This window comes from Ovis aries, chromosome 3 (genome assembly GCF_016772045.2).
Source record: "Ovis aries strain OAR_USU_Benz2616 breed Rambouillet chromosome 3, ARS-UI_Ramb_v3.0, whole genome shotgun sequence".
NCBI classification, from domain to species: Eukaryota; Metazoa; Chordata; class Mammalia; order Artiodactyla; family Bovidae; genus Ovis; species Ovis aries.
In genome coordinates, this window is record NC_056056.1 from 10,605,537 (window position 1) to 10,626,323 (window position 20,787).

The following is a 20,787-nucleotide window of genomic DNA, read 5'->3' on the forward strand; positions in this document are numbered from 1 at the left end:
AAAGAGCTCTGTATCTCAATTAAGTATAGATGATATAAAATCTTAAGGAAGCAACATAATAGAAGTAACCTGATTACGTTCTCTTGCAATAGTATAATTTAAAGGAAATCAGATTCTGTGGATGCTGGTTGTGTTGGGGGGTGGTGGGGGGATTGTTTGGGGTTTTTTTGGTGGGGGGGGGGGGCACGGGGGCAGTGGTTCAAACCACTGTTTGGATCCAGGGCAGGAACTCTTTGAGACTGTGAATTAACCAAACTGCAGGAGACTGTTAAGCGCTGGTGAATAGAACCTGCTGGATATTTGAGCTGAGATTCAGTTAAGGTTTTGAGTTAAATTCACTGGGTTTATTGGTGACCTCCCACTTAAATGAATCTTTCTTTTCATAAGTACTTGACAAGATCTGTAAAGTAGTGTATTTAATTTACTAATTAAATTAAAGGTACTGAATAATGATTTGTCCACATTGATTTAGCTTAAATAGGAAAGATCAGCATTGTTGTGATCTTCAGCAACATTAATGGCCGAGCCAGTTAGACACAAAGGCCTCTTGTGTTTTATAGGTCAGGAGTACATAGGTAAGCCCTGGCTATAATTGAATTGCCTGCACTGCACCCTGCCGTTGCAGATTTCCTCTGCCTCCCCGTTCCATTGTTGCACTGGGGCTTAAGAGAATGTTAACGCCGTAATAGGCACAGGGCCTTCCCCATTATACGTCTTGCTATCGAGTGGTTCTGCATGACTAGTTAAAGAAGATGGCAAGAAGATTAATGAAAGCCGGGCTAATACAGAAGGGGGTACTTTTGCAAGACTTCTACCGAGGAGATATTAGAGCTGAACCAGAGCTTGGCTTTTTCTTTATCCTGTGACCTTTGAACCTGCCTGACTGTTGAGAGCTGCCAGGGAAGTCGACATTTTGATTGATGTTGGTACACGAGTCAGTCTTTCCCACTGAATTCCACATCTGCACGAAAATAGCTTTTCCAGCAGAATTCATACTGGCTCGAAGTGATAGCCCAATTGATGGCTGAACTGCTGTTATGTAGTCTTCATTTAAAGCTGAAAGTATCTGATGGTTTAATTCACTATCCAGTTTTCATAGATTATAAGCCTTCACTTATATGTTCTTAATGGGTTTATCAACCCATGGTGAAAGAGCAGTATTAAGGAGTGTTCAAAGATTTGCAAACAGAGCTCCAAGGAGGCTTTATGGGGGAGTAAAAGCAGTCATCAAACAAACCCTTCACCATCTTTAAAAAAGAAAAATCAGTCTGAGGGCCCAGGCAGACTGACCTTCAGGTTTTTGTAAATAAAGCAAAGTGTCTGTTTCTGGAAAGCTTTCCATGGGGGAGTCTGAAACCCTGCCTCCGCACTCCACCTGAACCCCAGCTTAGAGCTGCTCTTGATCCAACCAGCTACTAGTTTCCCTGAACTTGACCTTGGGACACTAGCATTCTCTCCGAAAGGGATTATTATGGTCTGCTTATAAGACAGTACGGTGCAGAAAGGAACCTCTTCATTTGTTCTCACTAATTTTGTTACTTTGTTTGTGAAGCTGCACGCCTCGTGTGTGTGTGTGTGTGTGTGTGTATGTGTGTGTGTGCGTGAGCATGAGCGTGTCTGCACACACGCGCATCTGTGTGTACAGCCCCCACCCTTTCTCCCAATAAAGGCAAGTGAGGAGACTGGCAAAAGGACTCTGGTTTTGTTACTAAAATCAACTTGGGCACGTTGCAGCTCATACATTGAATCCTCTGACCACCTGATTTCTTGTCTCCCTACTTGACAGGAGTAACTCTAACAGACACACACACACACACAAACGTTGATGTGACAAGTATTCCAGCTCCTAAAAGAGGTGGGACCCAGGAATTGTGTCATATTCTTTAGAGGCCCGTGAGATTGTGGGAGGGACATGAGGGTGAGCATTCAGCTACCGCTGGGTGAAAGAGCTACACCCCGAGGTTTGTGGGTGGGTGGGTGTCCCTGACTGTGCAGGTGGAGTTCTTGCCCCAGTAAGTAAGGCGCTTGCGTTCATAGCCACATCCTCAGACTCTGTTGATTCCTAGAAAGTCCAGGATACTTCAGACATCAGGTGGGCAAGCTATGTTGCATTTTTACTCTCTGACAAGGACTTATTTCCTAAGTTCCAGATCAAATACGGTAAGTACTGCTCGATTACAAAACACAGCGACTCTAACATATTAAATGCCCCAGTTATTGAATCGCCTTTTCATAAGAGTACTCTGGAGCACAATCAGGAGCAGGCAATGCCTCGTCCTTTTAACAGATATGTTTCCTAGCCCTATTAAAAGGGGTCTTCATCTATCCTGTCAAAGGGAGTCTGCTGGGGTTTTTTAGTTTAATTACACTATCCAATTAAAACTCCTTGCTGCATTTGGATGCGCCTCTCCTTGGGCCTGAGTGGATATGACATTTACAAGGCTCGCCTTTCAAGCAGACAATAGTGTGATTGATGAGGTGCACGTTCAGTGAAGGAGGCGAGTGCCTGTGGAAGTGCTGCTTAGTGCATTTTGATTTATTTATCATCTTCTTCCAAAACAAGGGAGCTGCCGGGGAGATGGGTTCTAGGCAATCGGAGGGGACCACCTCAGTCTTTCCAAGTGTGTGGTAAGGAAAGGCCTGGAGTGTGCCATAGGATAAAGGTGGGGAAACCCTGTGAAGCGTGGGCCCAGCTTGCATCATCGAATGCCAGGCTGCATTCTTAGGTCCTCTGACCCAGTTTAGTTTCCAGTACCCTCCAGCTGTGATGCGCTGTTAAGTAGGCCATCACTGTGTTTTAGGGAACAGTTGCTGGGGCTGGATAACATTGGCCAGATCCCTGAGAACGCAGCCTGTGGGAGCCAACCCAGCGTGTGTCCTGTTGACTGGCCCAGTCATCATTAGCTGGAACCGGACATTTGTACTGGGCTTGCCAGTTTATGTTCCCAGCTGCATCCTCCAGCAGCCCAGCAGCCTGCATCCTCCAGCAGCCCAGCAGCTTCTTTCCAGGAGTTAGCAGTCAGTGGCTCTTGCTCTAACTCTGCCCGGCCACATTGAACATTTAAAAGTTGCTTCTTGAATTTGGAATTGGCCAAGAGCAGGTGAGGCTCTTCAGCAAAGACATGCGGAGCCACAGAGGAGAACTTCTTGAAAGCTGTAATGACAGGGCAAACCCAGCACCTTGTTCCTAACGTGCTCTTCTGCATACCCTCAGCATACGGTAGTCAAGGCTAGTGTGCTTGTTTCTGTGGTTCCTGGAAAAGAGGTATTCAGTACAGTGTGGGGCCTCTGAAAGGGTCAGCACTCCTGAGTTTAGGAGGCAGGTGATCCTGCTCTGAGCCCTAGACAGATGATAAGAACAGTAAGCCTCTCATATCCAGTATCAGTTGCTCATGGGGAGCTGCTGGGGGCATGTCTGCTAAGTTTGTAACGTACAAGAATGTCTGTGTTTGTGAAGAAAATTGACTGGTACTGAGACACTCAGTGGGTTTTCTTATACTCTGTAAACTTTCTTCATCTTTCCCTAGGACTTACTAATAAACAAGAATTTCCTTGTGTTGATTGGAATATTGGTATCAGAGTAAAAAAAATTGGGGGGTATCACCTTTTTTTTATTTCTCCTGGGAGAAGCCTCCTTTTTGCTATTCAGTTTTCACTTAATTGTTGACTTGGGCCGTATAGATCTATAATTTTTTTAAAAAGAGTTATATAAGTATAATGGAAAGTTTGCATGTATTTACTTTCTCCTTGATTTTAGTTATCATTTCCTCGAGTTTTTTTTTTTTTTTCCCCTTGATTGTAACATCAGAAGAGATCCTAATTGAGAAGAAGGTAAGGGCAGAGATTGTTTCCTACCGAAGAAATCTGTGTGAAAGATTTCTCAGCTGGATAAATGATTGGAAAAATCTGTTTCCCTTGCCTCCTGCCAAGCTCCAAACTGTGCTTTCATAATAAATAAATGGAGTGCTTAGATTTTAAGTTATTCCTGTAGATGTGGAAAAAGTAAGGCATTCTTTCATTAAAATCAACATATGTATTGCCTACAAGACTCCCATAGGCAACTTCCAGGACAGGGTAACTGTAACCAGATTAGCTCTTCTATCATAAATGACTGGAAAACCGCACAGAATTTAAGAAACTGTTCTCGGAATTTGGAAAACAAGCAGCATAGGACTGTGAACCCCGGGAGAAGGGAAACAAATGAGGTGAGACCTACAATCACTTCAGCTTTCTTCCAGGCTTTTCCAAGGAGAATAGAGCAGTCTCACTGAGCTAGAAGACACAGATCAGAGTTAGGAGAACTAAAATTAGCAAAACTGAGTATGGAGATTGCCTGGAGTATCCCAGAGGAGCCTGGCAGGCTACAGTCCATGGACTCGCAAGAGTTAGATACGACTTAGCGATTAAACCGCCACCACCACCAAGTATGAAGAGGACGGAGCTATACTGAGAGCTCTAGAAGCCCTTTAAAGCCCTTTACTCTTCTGTTCTATACTAAGCCATGCGTGTCTGTGGTGGGATCTCACGAATCTGGTCAAAAAACAACTACTGGGAGCTATAAACTAACATTCTGGCCAAAACTCGAGTTTGTAGCTCCCCGGTCGTTGAAGCATCCAGGACATTTCGTCATGACTCTGGAAAGGCCATATCTTAGGAGTAAGGCTAAACTAGCCCTAGATTAAAGAGTGCTTTAATTCTTAAGAAAGTTTTAAAAGGAGTCTTGAAAGGATCAAACTGATCCACGTGTAAATTAACTGACTGCCAGAACAAAGCCCAATAGTCTCTAAAAGATGGTGACAAAATGCAGAGCATGACGTTCACAATATCCAACTTTCAGTCAAAAATTACATGGCATGCAAAGAAGCAGGAAAAACTTGTCCTATAACCAGGAGAAAAATCAGTCAATATAAGCAGAGTCAGAAGTGGAGAGAGAATAGAATTGGCAAGTAAGTACTTAAAAATTCTTATTATAAGTATGTTCAAAGACTTAAAGCAAAACAGCTCAAAAAGAAGAGAAATGGAAACTTTAAAAAGAACCAAATGAAAATTCTAGAGCTGAGGAATACAATATCTGAATCAAAAAACTCCCTGTGGGAGCACATCAGGAAGAGAAAAGGTCAGAATGTTAGTTATCTGTTGCCACATAACAAATTGTCTCGAAACTCAGTGGCTTAAAACAAGAATAACACTTATCATCTCGCAGTTTTGTGGGTCAGGAATCCAGCACAGCGTAGCTGGGTCCTCTAGCACAGGGCCCTTCCTCAGGCTGCAGTCCTCCTGTCAGCTAGAGCCACAGTCATCTCAGTGTTCAGCAGGGGCAGGATGTGCTTCCAAGCTCACCGAGTAGTTACTAGCAGAGTTCATTTCTTTGTGAACACCCTCAGTTCCTTACCACATGGGCCTCTCCACAGGGAGGCTCTCACAATGGCATCTGGCTCCATCTAAATAACCAGAAGCAGGAATGTACTAGGAAGAAGTCACAGTGTTTTATAACCTAATCTCAGAAATAGAGCCCAACGCTTTTGCTATACTTTATTCATTGGAAGTAAGTCACTAGGTCTAGCCCACAAACAAGACAAGGAGGTTACACAAGGCCATGAAAAGCAGGAGGTGGGATCCTTGAAAGTCATTTCAGAATCTGCCTATTGCAATCAGTGAACTTTAAAGGACAACAGAAAATATTCAAAGTGAAGCAGAGAGAAGAAACGGATGAAAAGAACAAAGGCTGTGGAATAATAGCGAATGTTCTAACATACATGTGTTATGTTATGACTCTCAGGGATGGTAGAGAAAACTGTTCCAGATTTGTTTAAAAATACCAACCCACCAACCTTAGAAGTCCAAAGATGGCCAAATAGGATAAATATAGGGAAAACCACATCAAGGCACATCATAATCAAATTGCAGAAAACCAGTGATAAAGAAAAAAACTTATAAGCAGTCAGAGAAACCAAGATAAGAATTATTTCCCACCAGAAATAATGCAGTCCAGATGATGGAATGACATCGCTTGCTAAAAGAAAATCTTGTCAACCAAGATTTCTATATTCAGTGAAAAAAATCCTTCAGAAATGAAAGTGAAGACGTTTCCAGACATTAAAAAAAAAGAAAGAATTTGTGCCATTAAACTTTCACTATAAGAAACATGGACGGCTAGAGGTGGGGGAAACGTTGCTGGATACAAACCCAGATCTGCACAGAGAAATCAAGAGTACACAAAATGTCACCATTAGCAACTATACAGAATGAACAAAGGAAAAGGAAACAAGCCAGAACTCTTTGAACAGAGATTGACAAACTCTGGCCCACGGGCTGAATGCAGCCCACCACCTATTTTTGTATGGCCTGTGCACTAAGAATAGTTTTTAACGTGAATATTTACAATTGATTTGATGATATGGAACACTAGTTTTGAATTCCATTTTTTAAGCGAAACATCATCTCCCCTCAAAAAAAAAAAAAATTCTGTCCTCAGGAACAGCTTGTAGTACCCCCAGAAGATACATTTGATAGTTATATTTTGAATTTTTTAATTTAAAAATGTAGAAATTCTTTTTCCTTGTTATAAAAGTATCTATTAAAGAGCCTTAACTTTGCCTGTTGGCCCACAAAGCCTTAAGTATTTACTGTCTGGAAAAGTTTATCTTGGAGAGTGAAAGTGAAAAGACAAAGAATCTACCAAGTGTCAGGCACTGTCCCGAGTGCCTTATACGCACTGCTTAGTTCTTGCAACAACTCTCTGAGGTTTATGTACATGTGTTATAGAAATCTCAGTTGATTATCCTAGGATTACTTAATCTTAGTAACAACTCTGTGAGACAGATATTATTCCCATTTTATAAGTGAGGAAACTAGGACTCAGAGAAGTTATGTAACTTGTCTGAAGTTATGTATAAATGGTGACAGAGGCTTATATTCTTCCCTTTGCACTGACGCAAAGCCAGGGCACTTAAACCTCTGTGCTTTTGGATGGAAGATATCCCTAGGCCCCCAACTCATAAAGTCTTTCTCTTTTTTTCTTGCAAAATACTCTTTATTGACGAATTTATTGAATATTTTGAGGACTTTGGATTTTATTTTTAATTGAATAATTACAGTACTGTGCTGGTTCCTGCCATACATCAACATGAATCAGCCATAGGTATGTGTATATCCCCTCCCTCTGGAACTCCCACCCGCCTCTCGCCCCATCCTGCCCCTCTAGCTTGTGACAGAGCACTGGATTGGAGCTCCCTGTGTCATACAGCAAATTCCCACTAGCTATTTATTTCTTAACAAATTTTAACTATCCTTTGTTATCTGGTTTCTCCTCCTAGAGGATATTAAATGCAAAAAAATATAAGGGGGAGAAAAAATTACAGAGCTTAATAATAAAGACAGTGGAAAGTGAAAACTGACAAGAATGAAACAAAAAATGTTAAAAAGCATCCAAACCAATAAGCACAGTAGTGTGGCAAGATCTTAACTGTTTTCTGGTGAGATGTAGGACCTTTTATAGCCCTGAGGAGATCAGGAGATTCAATATTCATAAAGATGAACATGGTAACACAGTATTTATTTTCCTTATACTCTAATACAGGGCTTCCCTGCTGGCTCAGATGGTAAAGAGTCTCCTGCCTGCAATGTAGGAGACCAGGGTTCAATCCCTGGGTCGAGAAGAACCCACTTCAGTATTCTTGCCTGGAGAATTCCATGGATAGAGGAGCCTGGCAGGCACTAGTCCATGGGGTCATAAAGAGCTGGACATGATTGAGTGACTAACGCTTTCACTTTCATACTCTAACATGGGAGGAAATTTTGAGAGTTTTTATGCTTAAGATGGAAAAGGTATGTTTTTTGCATGAAGGTCACTCAAGCTCTCTGCTCCACGGGTTGGACAGCTGAGATTTTATCTAATTTAGCCTCCCAAGAGAAGCTGCAAATTCAAACTTGTTACTAACTGAGGACAGAATTTCCAGATACAGAATTTGTCTCTTGCTTGTCTGCCTCTTTAAATGCTAAAGAATGAAACTCAACCAATACTTGGTTACTGAAATGCCATATTACATTTTGTTAGAACAGCTGACACATGAAGCATCAAAAGGCCCCATAAATATTGTTTAATTCATTGCTGACATACACCTACTGCCTAGGAGGGTGGAAGACGTGTCTCAAGGAGGACGACTTGTGAAATTGTGTGAGTTGCAAGCTGAACTAACCATTCATTTCATGGAACTCAGTTTATACTTGAAAGAGCAACTGACAAACTATAGTTACTCAAGCCTAACTATTTAGCATATATTTTCTTGAAAATAAAGGAAGTAATCCTGCCATTTCACGGAAAGTAAGTTAGTATTTGATGCCAGGGATGAAATTCAGGCTTTTGGATGAAAATTAGAGTCTCAGAAAATTTGTATCCATCACTGTGAACTTCACTTCTCATTACTTTTCTGAAGAGATCAGTGGCGATAATTAATGAATATTGAGTTTTGTTTATATTGTATAATGTGTCAACATATGAAAGACCTGTGTATTTTCTAGACTACTGCATGATGTTACGAAACCATCCAAGAGTAGGAGCGTCATTTAGGGGCTTCCCTGATGGTCCAGTGGCTAAGACCCCACGCTCCCAATGCAGGGGGCCCAGGTTCAATCCCTAATCAAGGAATTAGATCCTACATAGCGCAACTAAGAGTTCACATACTGCAGTTAAGATTCCAGACACCACAACAAAGACTTGATGCAGCCAAATAAATTACTATTTTTCTCTAAAAGAGTCATGCAAAGTGCAAGACAGACCAATGAATTGAAGTGTAACAGTACAAAAAGTTTATTCATGTGGTTTTAGATTCCACATTGCAGCTCATCTTTAAGGAGATATCATTTATCAAGTTTTGTATAATATCAAAGAATATTTGTAGAGAATATTAAAAATATTCCTTTATCAAAAACGTATCTATGTGAGGCTGACTTTTTCTCATATGCTTCAACCTAAGCAGTCACAACAAATCAAATGCAAAAACAGAATATAATACAGCTGTATTCTGTCAAACCAAATGTTGATATTTTATAATTTTCAAAACTATACAGTAATGCCAGCTTTTTCATTAAAGCTTTGTTGTTTGAGGAAATAAAAGGGTTTCACCATTAAAAAATATATTGTGTTAACTTGCAGTAAGTTTATTATTTTTTAATGGATTAATTTTAAATTTCTCAGTTTTAATTTCTAATATAATAATAATAGATATAATCCACATAAAAGCTTTTAGGGCTCCTCAGTAATGTTTGAGTGTAAGGGGATTTGAGGCCAAAATGTTTGACAACTGCTAATCGTAGGGTCTCGAAAATCATCTAAGAAGTTTGGACTTTATTCTGAAGACAGTAGGGAAAGAAACACTGTTTTATGTCAGGGAGTAATAGGACCATATGTGTGTTATAAAAGGACGACTCCTCTAGGTAGACCTTTGGATCTGAAGACAACGTGACCTAAAGGAGGCAAACCAAGAAGCAGCAGTAGATGGTCAGGACTGGGTGGAGGGCTGTGGTCACAGGATGAGAGGGATAGAAGATAAATATATGAAAACTCTTTAGGGGAGCAAATGCTGGGAACTTGGTGAGCCCTCCAGTTGCACTGACAGCTTTGGTTTTTTTATTTTTTATTTTTTTTTGCTGCATCAGGTCTTAGTTGTGGCATGCAGGCCTAGTTGCCACAGGGTAGGTGGGAACTCAGTTCCCTGACCAGAGATTGAACCCCCGTCCCCTGTATTGGAAGACAGATTAACCACTGGACCATCACAGAAACCCCCAGAGCTTTTTATTTAAGGGGAAACGTAGATTTCAGTTCTGGACGTGCACCACTGCAGGCCATAGAGCATGGTGGCTATGGTTGGCTCTGAAAGTCTGAAGAAAGGTCTCAGCTAGACACCTGCTTTGGGATCCTCAACATCTGACTCTCCTAAGTTGCTTCAATTGTGTCCGACTCTTTGCAACTTTAAGAGTGTAAGGAGATTCGGAGCCAAAGTGTTTGACAACTGCTAATCTAGGGTTAAATAGATTTAAGGGACTAGATCTAATAGACAGAGTGCCTGATGAACTATGGACAGAGGTTCGTGACACTGTACAGGAGACAGGGATTAAGACGATCCCCATGGAAAAGAAATGCAAAAAAGCAAAATGGCTGTCTGAGGAGGCCTTACAAATAGCTGTAAAGAGAAGAGAAGTGAAAAGCAAAGGAGAAAAGGCAAGATATTCCCATCTGAATGCAGAGTTCCAAAGGATAACAAGGAGAGAGAGAAAAGCCTTCCTCAGTGATCAATGCAAAGAAATAGAGGAAAACAACAGAATGGGAAAGACTAGAGAGCTCTTCAAGAAAATTAGAGATACCAAGGGAACATTTCATGCAAGATGGGCTTGATAAAGGACAGAAATGGTATGGACCTAACAGAAGCAGAAGATATTAAGAAGAGGTGGCAAGAATACACAGAAGAACTGTACAAAAAACATCTTCACGACCAAGATAATCACGATGGTGTGATCACTCCCCTAGAGCCAGACATCCTGGAATGTGGAGTCAAGTGGGCCTTAGAAAGCATCATTACGAACAAAGCTAGTGGAGGTGATGGAATTCCAGTGGAGCTATTTCAAATCCTGAAAGATGATGCTGTGAAAGTGCTGCACTCAATATGCCAGCACATTTGGAAAACTCAGCAGTGGCCACAGGACTGAAAAAGGTCAGTTTTCATTCCAATCCCAAAGAAAGGCAATGCCAAAGAATGCTCAAGCTACCGCACAATTGCACTCATCTTACATGCTGGTAAAGTAATGCTCAAAATTCTCCAAGCCAGGCTTCAGCAATACGTGAACTGTGAACTTCCAGATGTTCAAGCTGGTTTTAGAAAAGGCAGAGGAACCAGAGATCAAATTGCCAACATCCCCTGGATCATCAAAAAAGCAAGAGAGTTCCAGAAAAATATCTATTTCTGCTTTCTTGACTATGCCAAAGCCTTTGACTGTGTGGATCACAAGAAACTGTGGAAAATTCTGAAAGAGATGGGAATACCAGAGCACCTGACCTGTCTCTTGAGAAACCTATAGTATGGAGGTCAGGAAGCAACAGTTAGAACTGGACATGGAACAACAGACTGGTTCCAAACAGGAAAAGGAGTACATCAAGGCTGTATATTGTCACCCTGCTTATTTAACTTCTATGCAGAGTACATCATGAGAAACGCTGGGTTGGAAGAAGCACAAGCTGGAATCAAGATTGCCGGGAGAAATATCAATAACCTCAGATACACAGACGACACCACTATGGCAAAAAGTGAAGAGGAACTAAAAAGCCTCTTGATGAAAGTGAAAGTGGAAAGTGAAAAAGTTGGCTTAAAGTTCAACATTCAGAAAACGAAGATCATGGCATCTGGTCCCATCACTTCATGGGAAATAGATGGGGAAACAATGGAAACAGTATCAGCCTTTATATTTTTGGGCTCCAAAATCATTGCAGATGGTGATTGCAGCCATGAAATTAAAAGACGCTTACTCCTTGGAAGGAAAGTTATCACCAACTTAGACAGCATATTTAAAAGCAGAGACAATACTTTGCCAGCAAAGGTCCGTCTAGTCAAGGCTATGGTTTTTCCAGTGGTCATGTATGGATGTGAGAGTTGGACTGTGAAGAAAGCTGAGTGCCAAAGAATTGATGCTTTTGAACTATGGTGTTGGAGAAGACTCTTGAGAGTCCCTTGGACTGCAAGAAGATCCAACCAGTCCATCCTAAAGGAGATCAGTCCTGGGTGTTCATTGGAAGGACTGATGCTGAAGCTGAAACTCCAGTACTTTGGCCACCTCATGCGAAGAGTTGACTCATTGGAAAAGACCCTAATATCGGGAAGGATTGGGGGCAGGAGGAGAGGGGAACAACAGAGGATGAGATAGCTGGATGGCATCACCAACTCAATGGACATGGGTTTAGGTAGACTCCGGGAGTTGGTGATGGACAGGGAGGCCTGGCGTGCTGTGATTCATGGGGTCGCAAAGAGTCGGACAGTACTGAGCAACTGAACTGAACAGAATCTAGGGTCTCGAGAATCATCTAAGAAGCTTGGACTTTATTCTAATGACAGTGGGAGAAGAAACACTGGCGAGCTGCAGCCTACCAGGCTCCTCTGTGCATGGGATTCTCCAGGCCAGAATACTAAAATGGATTGCCATGCCCTCCTCCAGGGGATCTTTCCGACCCAAGGATGAAACCCACATCTCTTACGTATCCTGTATTGGCAGGTGGGTTCTTTACCACTAACACCACCTGGAAAGCCCCATCGACATCTGGGTAATAATAAAAACCCGATGAGCGAACCTGACAGAGGAGAAATGGAATTAGAAGTGATGAGAGTCAAGGACAGGACACTGGGGAAGACCATCATTTAAGAGAGAGAAAAGACAAGATGGCCGCAAAGGGATGTAAGAGACGGATTGACAGGAGAAGTCAGCTGAAGAATCAGTTGACTGTGGCTTCATGGGAAGAGAAGTATCAGATACAGCTGAGGAGCCAAGCAAAATAAAAGCCAAGAATTATCAACTGGGTCTCTCAACATAGAGGTCGTAGTGACCTTAGCAAGAGTGTTTTCAGTAAATTAGAGGAAGGAGGGAAATCCCATTGCCATGGGAGTTTTTATAATCAGCTTTAATTATGTTTATAGGAGGGAGCCAAAGAGGGGAGGGGGTGAATGACTCAGGCAAAAGTGTAAGTGGATCACTCTGTCCTGCTCCAGAGGTCAAGGAGCTCACTCCAGTTACTGGGGCCTCTGCCACTGTAGGGGGCTCGGAAAAGGAGCACCAGCCTTATGGGTTCAGTTAAACTGAACTGAAGCTCATATGGGCAGCTGGGCTTGCTACTTGCAGTGGAGGGTTTTCAGCCCAGAGACCAAAGCATCCCAGGCCTTCCATTTCCCCAAAAAAATCCAATGAGAGTTTCTACCCACTTCCAGGCCAGAGGGACCAGAAAAGATCAGACCCTGAAAACCCACTTCTTAAAAGTATCCATGTCTGATGTAAAGGAATTCAGAAACAATCCAGATGCGCAGAGATGTCCTTCATAGCCTTACCTATAATACTGTCAATATTATAAGTAACTTAAATGCCCAGCAGAAAGATGGTAGCTTGAGCCATGGCACATACCTACTTAATGGGACAAAAGGCAGCCGTTGAAACAGATGGTTGTGGAGACGATGTGTCAACAAGGGAAAGGCTATCGTAAGATGTTAACAGCAGAAATTATCCCCCAATTCTGGTATACCGTCTGATTACAGTTGTGTAAAACAGACATGAGAATGACTGGAAAAGAGACCTTGCCTGTCACTGTGCCGGTGTTGGTATTATGGGGGTCGAGGGTGGAAGTTTTTCCTCTGTCTTCTCAATGTCTCATAATTTTTAAATGTATTTAATATTTTTTAATTGAAGAAAAAAAATTCAAATTTACTTTTGGCTTTCCTGGTAAGTGATGGCCCCTGGAGGGTTTTGGACACAGGTGGGCTACCAGCTCGATTTGGAAGTCCCAGCTCTGACCCGTCATTGACGGCCACAGTTGGTGCCCGCAGGTCGTTTAGAAGGGAGCCTCCTCTCAAACCACAATCTCAGGACCCTTGGCAGTGGAGATCTGGGAGCCCTTCTTTCAGTGGGAGTGTGTAAACTGCTGGCCCTCTGCTTCAGCTGTCCCATCTTGTGACAACAGCTTTTTCTGAATGGCCACTCCCCTCCATTGACCAGAAGAATCTGTTTTTCAACACAGCCTTTTGTTTAAGTTAAAACTCATAATGCCGATGATAAATTACAGCACAAAAGCTCAAAGATCTCTGTTCCTGACATCTGTGCTGCTAATTAGTTTCTGTTCAGTGTTACGTTCCAGTTTCTCTGTTTTCCTTTGGAAAAAAAAAAAACAAAACACGTAAATGTAAATACATTTTCACATATCCAGACTTTCATTGCAATATTCAGAAGCAGATGTATAGTTTCAGTGCCCTGAGCAAATCTGGATATGTGACCGGGGCTTGGATACTTCATTTTGTATTCCATTATATTGCATTTTTATTCATAAAGCTCTGAAAGCAAGTCTGCTCAAAGAAGGCCCAATTAAAAACCAGATCTTCAAAATAATGAGAATTTTAGCTTCAAATACCAGTTCCATCACAGTTGTAACAATGATGGCCACCACCCGCCTTGAGCCCCCTCTGCACCTGAGCACCATGTGAGATGTCACGGGTGCTGTCTCCTCCCAGGCAGATCTGGGCTCTGGGGGCAGTGCCTCCCACGGTCTCAGCACTGGAACTCAGCACACTCGGGCTTCTTCCCAAGTCTCTGACCAGCGCTCACATTCTCCCCCTCTGGATCCCAGGCTTTTGTTATGCTTTAATTTCCAAAAAGTTTAACAACCCAAGCGAAATCTTGGACTAATTGGAATATCAGACTTTGTGTTCTCTTTTACGTCGTTACTGATATGCAGGCATGCCTCAGAGGCATTGCAGGTCGGGTTCCAGGCCAACCATAGTAAAGCAAGTCACACACATTTTGGGCGGTTTCCCAATGCATGTAAAAGTTATATCTACACTATATGTAGTCTGTTAAGTGTGCAATAGTAACATCATGTCTAAGAAAATAATTTGCATACCTTAATTTTAATATACTTTATTGTTGAAAAATGCTCACTATCATGACAGTGCTCGGTTGCCACAAACCTTCAATTTGTTTTAAAAAAAAAATGCAGTATCTGTGAAGCATAGTAAAGGACATCACCATATAACAGCGTCATTCTTCCTCAGCTGGCGTTTGTACAGTTTGCCCCTATGGCTCACTCCTTCCCTGTGAGAGCTGCTCATTTTCTTTGAGTTTCCAAGAGTTAACCTGCCCGCCTCTCGTTCCCTCTCACATCCCAGGACAGACGCCCTGGAAGGCTGCAGCCGAGCAGGGCGCTTGACCCCGCTTCCCCCTTTACCTGAGGTGAACCTCGAGCCGCCCGAGGCTGAGGAGGGCTTGATGACAGACTTCTGTCGCTTTGTGTTTCTGTTCTGTTCAGTCGGTGTTGAAATGCCAGTGATTCCATCTACCCAGACACTGCTGGTGGAGATTTACCATGTAGCATAAACTACTCATGGTTATTGATAGATTCATTTCCAGAACTAGGTCGATTAACTTGTTTCGCTTTAATCTGTGGGCTTTGGGTTGGGTGAAATTATACAAGTGTGAATTCTGCTTATTAACTATTCTGTTGTGAAAGCATTTCCAAATCCTGTCACAGTTCCTTCTCTGTGGTTCTCAAGTCGATCCCTTTCTCAGCATCCTTTTTGCCCCCGTCTAGCTCAAAACCAAGTGAGTACGCTCCTACCCAGAGGACTGTGGCGGTTGGTCCTCCAGCCTCTAGACCCTGGGGAGTCAGGGTGAGTGCTGCAAATGACAATTTGCGTTTACTGCCCCACTTAGGGCCCACTAGTGGCTCCCTCCCCAGCCCTTCAGTCGGCCCTGTGTCCCATCACGTCCTGCCTGTCCGCTGCTCAGAGCGCCATCTGGCAGGCCTGCTGCCTTTTGTCCTAGGTTGCTCTGTCTTTACCCTGTTACATCCTTCTCTACTCCACCTCTACCCAGCTGACCCCCCTTCCTCCTCTTGGACAACTCAGACAGGCGTCAGCTTCTCTAGGAAACTGCCTCTGATGGCCCTTCTGCCTCCAGGCCAGCCCGCTCCCCTGGGGTCTCCCTGCCATCTCCCTGTGATCCCCTTCCTCGTCCTGCTCATCGTCCTTGTCTCTCGGTGTTCCTGGTGTCCATCCCTCTGGCCCGGGCATTCACCTGACTCCTGGCAGGACCTGAGTGCGTCAACCTGCCCTTCTGGCCACCCAGCAACACAGGGATCCCTGGAGCAAGGGGAAGAGCCGCAGGATGGAAACTGCTGGAATGCCTCGACTGCACGCCTCAGGGCTCCAGCAGGGGTGACAGCGTGACTCCAGGTTGACTCGAGCTTGCCGCCCCCGCCCAGTCCTCCTACTGAGCAGGAAGGGGCTGTCTGCGGGTATGTCCCCCCACACTCTAACGCAGTTGGCTCTGTAAGAGTCGCTTGAGGGCCGGCTTGAATTCTGACGCAGGCCCCCCAGATAGCGTTCTCGGTATCCTCCTTCCGCGGTGATGTGAGTGTTTTCCTGGAAAGGACAGCCAAGTCCGAGGCTTCAGCGACATGGGGTGCACTGTACGTCATTCCCGCTTGCTGCCCTCTTCCTTGGGGGTCTGGAAAGAGCCCTGGGGACAGACAAGGGACGCTCACAGCCTCCGAGCTCAGCACAATTCACATGGGGGTGTTTGTAGTCACCTGACCCAGATATGCTGCCGTCCCAGAGACTTGCTGTGGGATGATAGTTTCCTTTTGCCCTGTGACCGGTGTGTAGGTGAACCACAGGCCTCTTTCCGTGAGCCCGTGTGCTCCCGGGGGACAGTGTGGAGGCTTCCATCAGAGGCCCCAGGCCCCTGCAGACCGCGTGTCACATGTGCCATGTGTAGGTTTGGCTGTTTCTGAAGAGCACCTGCCAGACGGGTTTTTAATGGTGTCTCGGTTGTTCAGGCAAAACACGCTCTAGTGACAGGAGGTGTTGGTTTTGTTTTGTCAGTGACGAGTGGGAGCAGGTGGGATAGACAGTCCGTGAGATCACTTATCAGAGTGGTCAGTGAACCCCGAAGCTTCGGGTCCATGGGTCTCCCTAAGACCTTCTGGCTCTTTGCAGCCCCAGGCACTGGAGTCTGTGTCTGTCAGGGCCAGGCGTCAGCAGAAAGGCCTCCTGGAGGGGGCATCTCTGTTTGTCCTTCACAGCCCTGTGACCTTCATAGACATCTCTGCTTGGTCACAGCACGGCCATCAGAGAGATCCGCGGTGTTCTAACACATGGCAGTCTCTCCGCCGAGACTCAGGTGGTTCCGAGCTGAATCCTGTGAGATCCGGGAATACACACGCGCGCACCCTGACATACAATCCACCCTCTTAGCATGAGATCCGCGTCTCAGAAACAGGTAATTTATACATTCACAAAATGATGAACTTTCAGCTAAGAATTCTAACATTTCAGTACCACGATTGAGAACCAGGCTACATTTGTCAAGTGACCGAAAGCAAGGTTTTTCAGAAATTATTAGCTAGTTTTTTCAATATTGAATTTATAGGCACGATGAGTATATTACTGTGATGTTTCCAGGATAAAATAGCGGCACTTTCACTTTTCTGGCCCCAGACGTTCAGCATATATCAGTGTATTTGGGGAGATCTGAAGAATTAGCTACTGTAAATAAAGTTTCCAAGAAGGTTTCTCCGGGAAAGAGGTGAGCTTACAGTAATACGGGTGATATATTATTAATTAATAACTATGACCAGCCACTGCTTCAATTAAAAGGACAACGGATGAGAACGCCTAACAGAAAGGATATGCTGAATCTTAGTCTCAGGAGCACCAAAGTCTGCAGAGCGGACGGGGGGAGTGTTGTTTCTGGGGCTGGTGAGCAGGAGGCCTCTGGGAGCGAGGTGTCACAGGCTGCGCCTCGGTCTGGGAACATTTGCTGAGCTCTGGCTGCACGTCTCTCTGGAGCAATGCGCCTTTGGTTGCCAGAAGCGGAAACCCACTTCAGAACAGCTCAAGGAGAAAGAGGACTTTCTGGGAGGGCCGCAGGGGTCTCCCAGAACCCAAGGACAGCATGTCCTGATGGCCAGGGAGAGAGTCACGTGGGGCTGACGCGGGCAGGTGCCTGGAGGAGGGAGTCTGATTGGCACGTATGGCCCCAAGGACAGCCACGGGGGTGTGGACTCGGCTGCAGGTGGCGTGACACGTAGGCGGGTTTCTCTGACGGCCGAGCACTGTGTGGGAAGACGTCTGGGAATATGTCCCATGGAGGTGCTGGGTGAGCTGGAGGGCCAGCATGGGCAGGTCTTTTAGAGAAGTTAACAAGCGAGGACATCCCCAGTATGGACAGGTGGGTGTGTGCAGGGCCCCGGGCTGGTCTGTGGCACCAGAGGGTGGTAGAGTGCGATGAGGCCAGACCAGGAAGCAGTCCCAGCAATGACAGGGTTGCCCTGAGGGCGGTAGGAAAGGGGTGCGGAAGAATTCAGATCTCGGGGGGTTCGAGTGTTCAGAGGATCTGGCCCCCCGAGGTCAGTCTGCGGTGTGAGGCGGCAGCTTTCAGAGCAGCCTCTCCATGCGCTCCTCTACCCCGACCCCACCCATCCTCCCAGGAAATGACCAGAGGCCTTGGGAGCAGCCTCCACACGGGAGGGGTCGCACGACCCGGACTCCCCTCCCTCAGGAGCCGGCCCTGGAGACCCTCGTAATCGCGTTACTATCGGCCTTTCCCCTTCCTGTTGCTCATTTATTTGACTTTAAGCACAGTTATTTTATTTTTAGAGGAATAATTTGGAGTTAATTGGCCTTCTACCTTAAAAAATACCACCATTTCCATGTAATGATCATGTGGGAGTAGTTCTGTAGAGCCTACACCCACCCTCTCCGCTGTGGAGCGGGACCTGACTCTCCCCCCAGCCCCCGGCCTGTGATGACGAGGTGAACCGCTCCAGGAAGAGTGGCTGCTGGGCAGCCTCCACCTGCTGTCCCGGGAGCTGGATGATGAAAGGAGAATCTGGGGGGCCGCCCCCGAGGTGATCTGCCAGAGCCCCTCACCTCGCCTTTTCTCTCTCCCTGCAGGTCACGCAATATTTAAACTCACATATCTAAGCAATCACGACTATAAACACCTCTACTTTGAATCTGACGCTGCTACTGTCAACGAAATCGTGCTCAAGGTGAGTGTTCCTTCTCGGCCTAGGCCTGCGGTGTGCGGGGCTGTGTGCCCCCTCTCCCACTCCCCCACCCCCATCCCGCAGCACCAATGAGTCTCCTGGGCCAGTTTTGCAGAGACGCTGTGCTGGCTACAGGTCGCCCGGCTGGTGCGCGCCCAGGCCTGGGCCGCATCATACGTCAGCTGCTCTTCACTGAGGGGCTCCCACCCCTCCAGTGTGTGACTCTGGCCAGTCACAGCACCTCTCTGGGCCTCTGTTTCTCCTCCTGTAAAATGGGGATCATGGTAGCTACCCTGCTCCACCCCACCAAAGGGCTGCTAGAGAGAATATTAAATGAATATTAGCTAGGTAGGTGAGCCTACCTAGCTAAGTGATCATTCATTTTCCTTTTAAGAGTAGATATCATCAAGTATTAATAATAGTAATAAAAGTACTAAGATCTACTGAAGGGTCCAAAGTGCAGGATCTCAGCCAGGCCCTTGACCTGTCCCATCTCAAGGAGCTTCACACCTCTGTGAGGTAGTGATATAAAATCATTCCCATTTCCTAGATGAAAACCGAGGCTCAGGGGAAAACTAACTCAGCCAGGATTGGGACTTGGCAGAACCACAACCTGACCCCAGGTTTGGGGGATTCTAGAACCTGTGCTCCTAAGGTCCCAGGTGTGCATGGCATTCAGGAATTAAACAGATTTGAGTGAAATCAAATTGTTTCACAGAAACATTTTGAGTTTACAAAAGATTTTCAAAAGTGGTAGATGAGAATTAAAAGGATAAAGCTGCCAGGAGGAGAATTTAGAGCCGAGACAAGAGTAGCGTGACTAGTTGGATGGAAAGCAGAGGATTTCTAGATGACCCCAGGTCGGAGCCCATCAGAACAGCCAGCGGGCAGTGCCTGCCTGGAGTGCTTGAAACCAGCGATCTAAGAGTTACCTGCCCGCATCACCAGGCCACCCAGGGAGCTCATGCCACACTCAGGGGCCAGGAAGAGAAATATTCCCATTACCCCGTCAGGGCTGGCCTTTTTTTTATAGCCAACATTAAAATATTCAAGACTTGAGAAGGATTCTAGTAAAATTATAATCCTGTGTTTGACATCAAAATAATTTTCACAACAGCAGATTGATGACAGAAACACAGGTTTATGACTTCAGTGCGAGACTGCGGAAGAACAAGTGCAGAGAAATCATTTTCCAGGACCAAACGCTCCCTGGAAGCAGATGCTTTTCTGCAAAATCCCTGAGGCCTAGCGCCTTCCCTAAATTGTCTGTTTTCATATGAAAATGCTTGTAGAAATATTGCATCGTGCTTGAGTCTCCAGGAGAGTCCCAGCCTGATTTACTTAGAGAAGCTAATGGTCGTGATCCTGATGGAAGATTAAATTTCACATCTCCGATCTCTGATTTCTAAAGCAATTTAAATACTTATCCTGATCTGCCATTGCCAGTGTTTTCATGGGGCTTTGCACTGATACTCAGTGACTGTGGCCCCACTTAGTGGAAATGCTTCCATCAGAGGTTCTTCTCAAGTTGGTCATAGATACCAGCATCATATGTAGTGGTTCTAGAGTTACGGAGTTTCACATAAAACAAGAGCTTTAGACTGAAACTGAAAGGAGGAAACAAGCATGAGAGGCTGATGTCAGACCATTACAAATAGGCAACTTGCCATCAAATTATTTTTATCTCATTGTCTTTTTCCCCATGGGACCCATTTATTGAGCACCATCTGTCTACAAGACCTTTGATGTACGTGATCTCATTTCATTCTCACAACTGCCCTGCCCCATGTAGACATTATTGTGTATGTGTGTGAGCTCAGGTGTGTCCAACTCCTTGCACCCTCATGCACTGTAGCCCGCCAGGCTTCTCTGTCCATGGGATTTTCCAGGCAAGAACACTTGAGCAGGTTGCCATTTCCTACTCCAGGGGATCCTCCTGACCCAGGGATCGAACCTGTGTCTCGTGTCTCCTCATTGGCAGGTGGATTCTTTACCGC

General features: G+C 45.0%; 1 protein-coding gene across 18 annotated transcripts in view; it reads left to right on the forward strand.

Annotated features, from left to right (window-relative positions):
- Positions 1–20,787, forward strand: part of MAPKAP1 (MAPK associated protein 1) — a 240,055-nt gene that overhangs the window by 216,100 nt on the left and 3,168 nt on the right. For all 18 annotated transcript variants that reach the window (XM_042245202.1, XM_027965752.2, XM_042245212.1 and 15 more), the window contains 1 exon segment: positions 18,696–18,793. In XM_042245202.1, the coding sequence (XP_042101136.1) occupies positions 18,696–18,793 (98 nt within the window).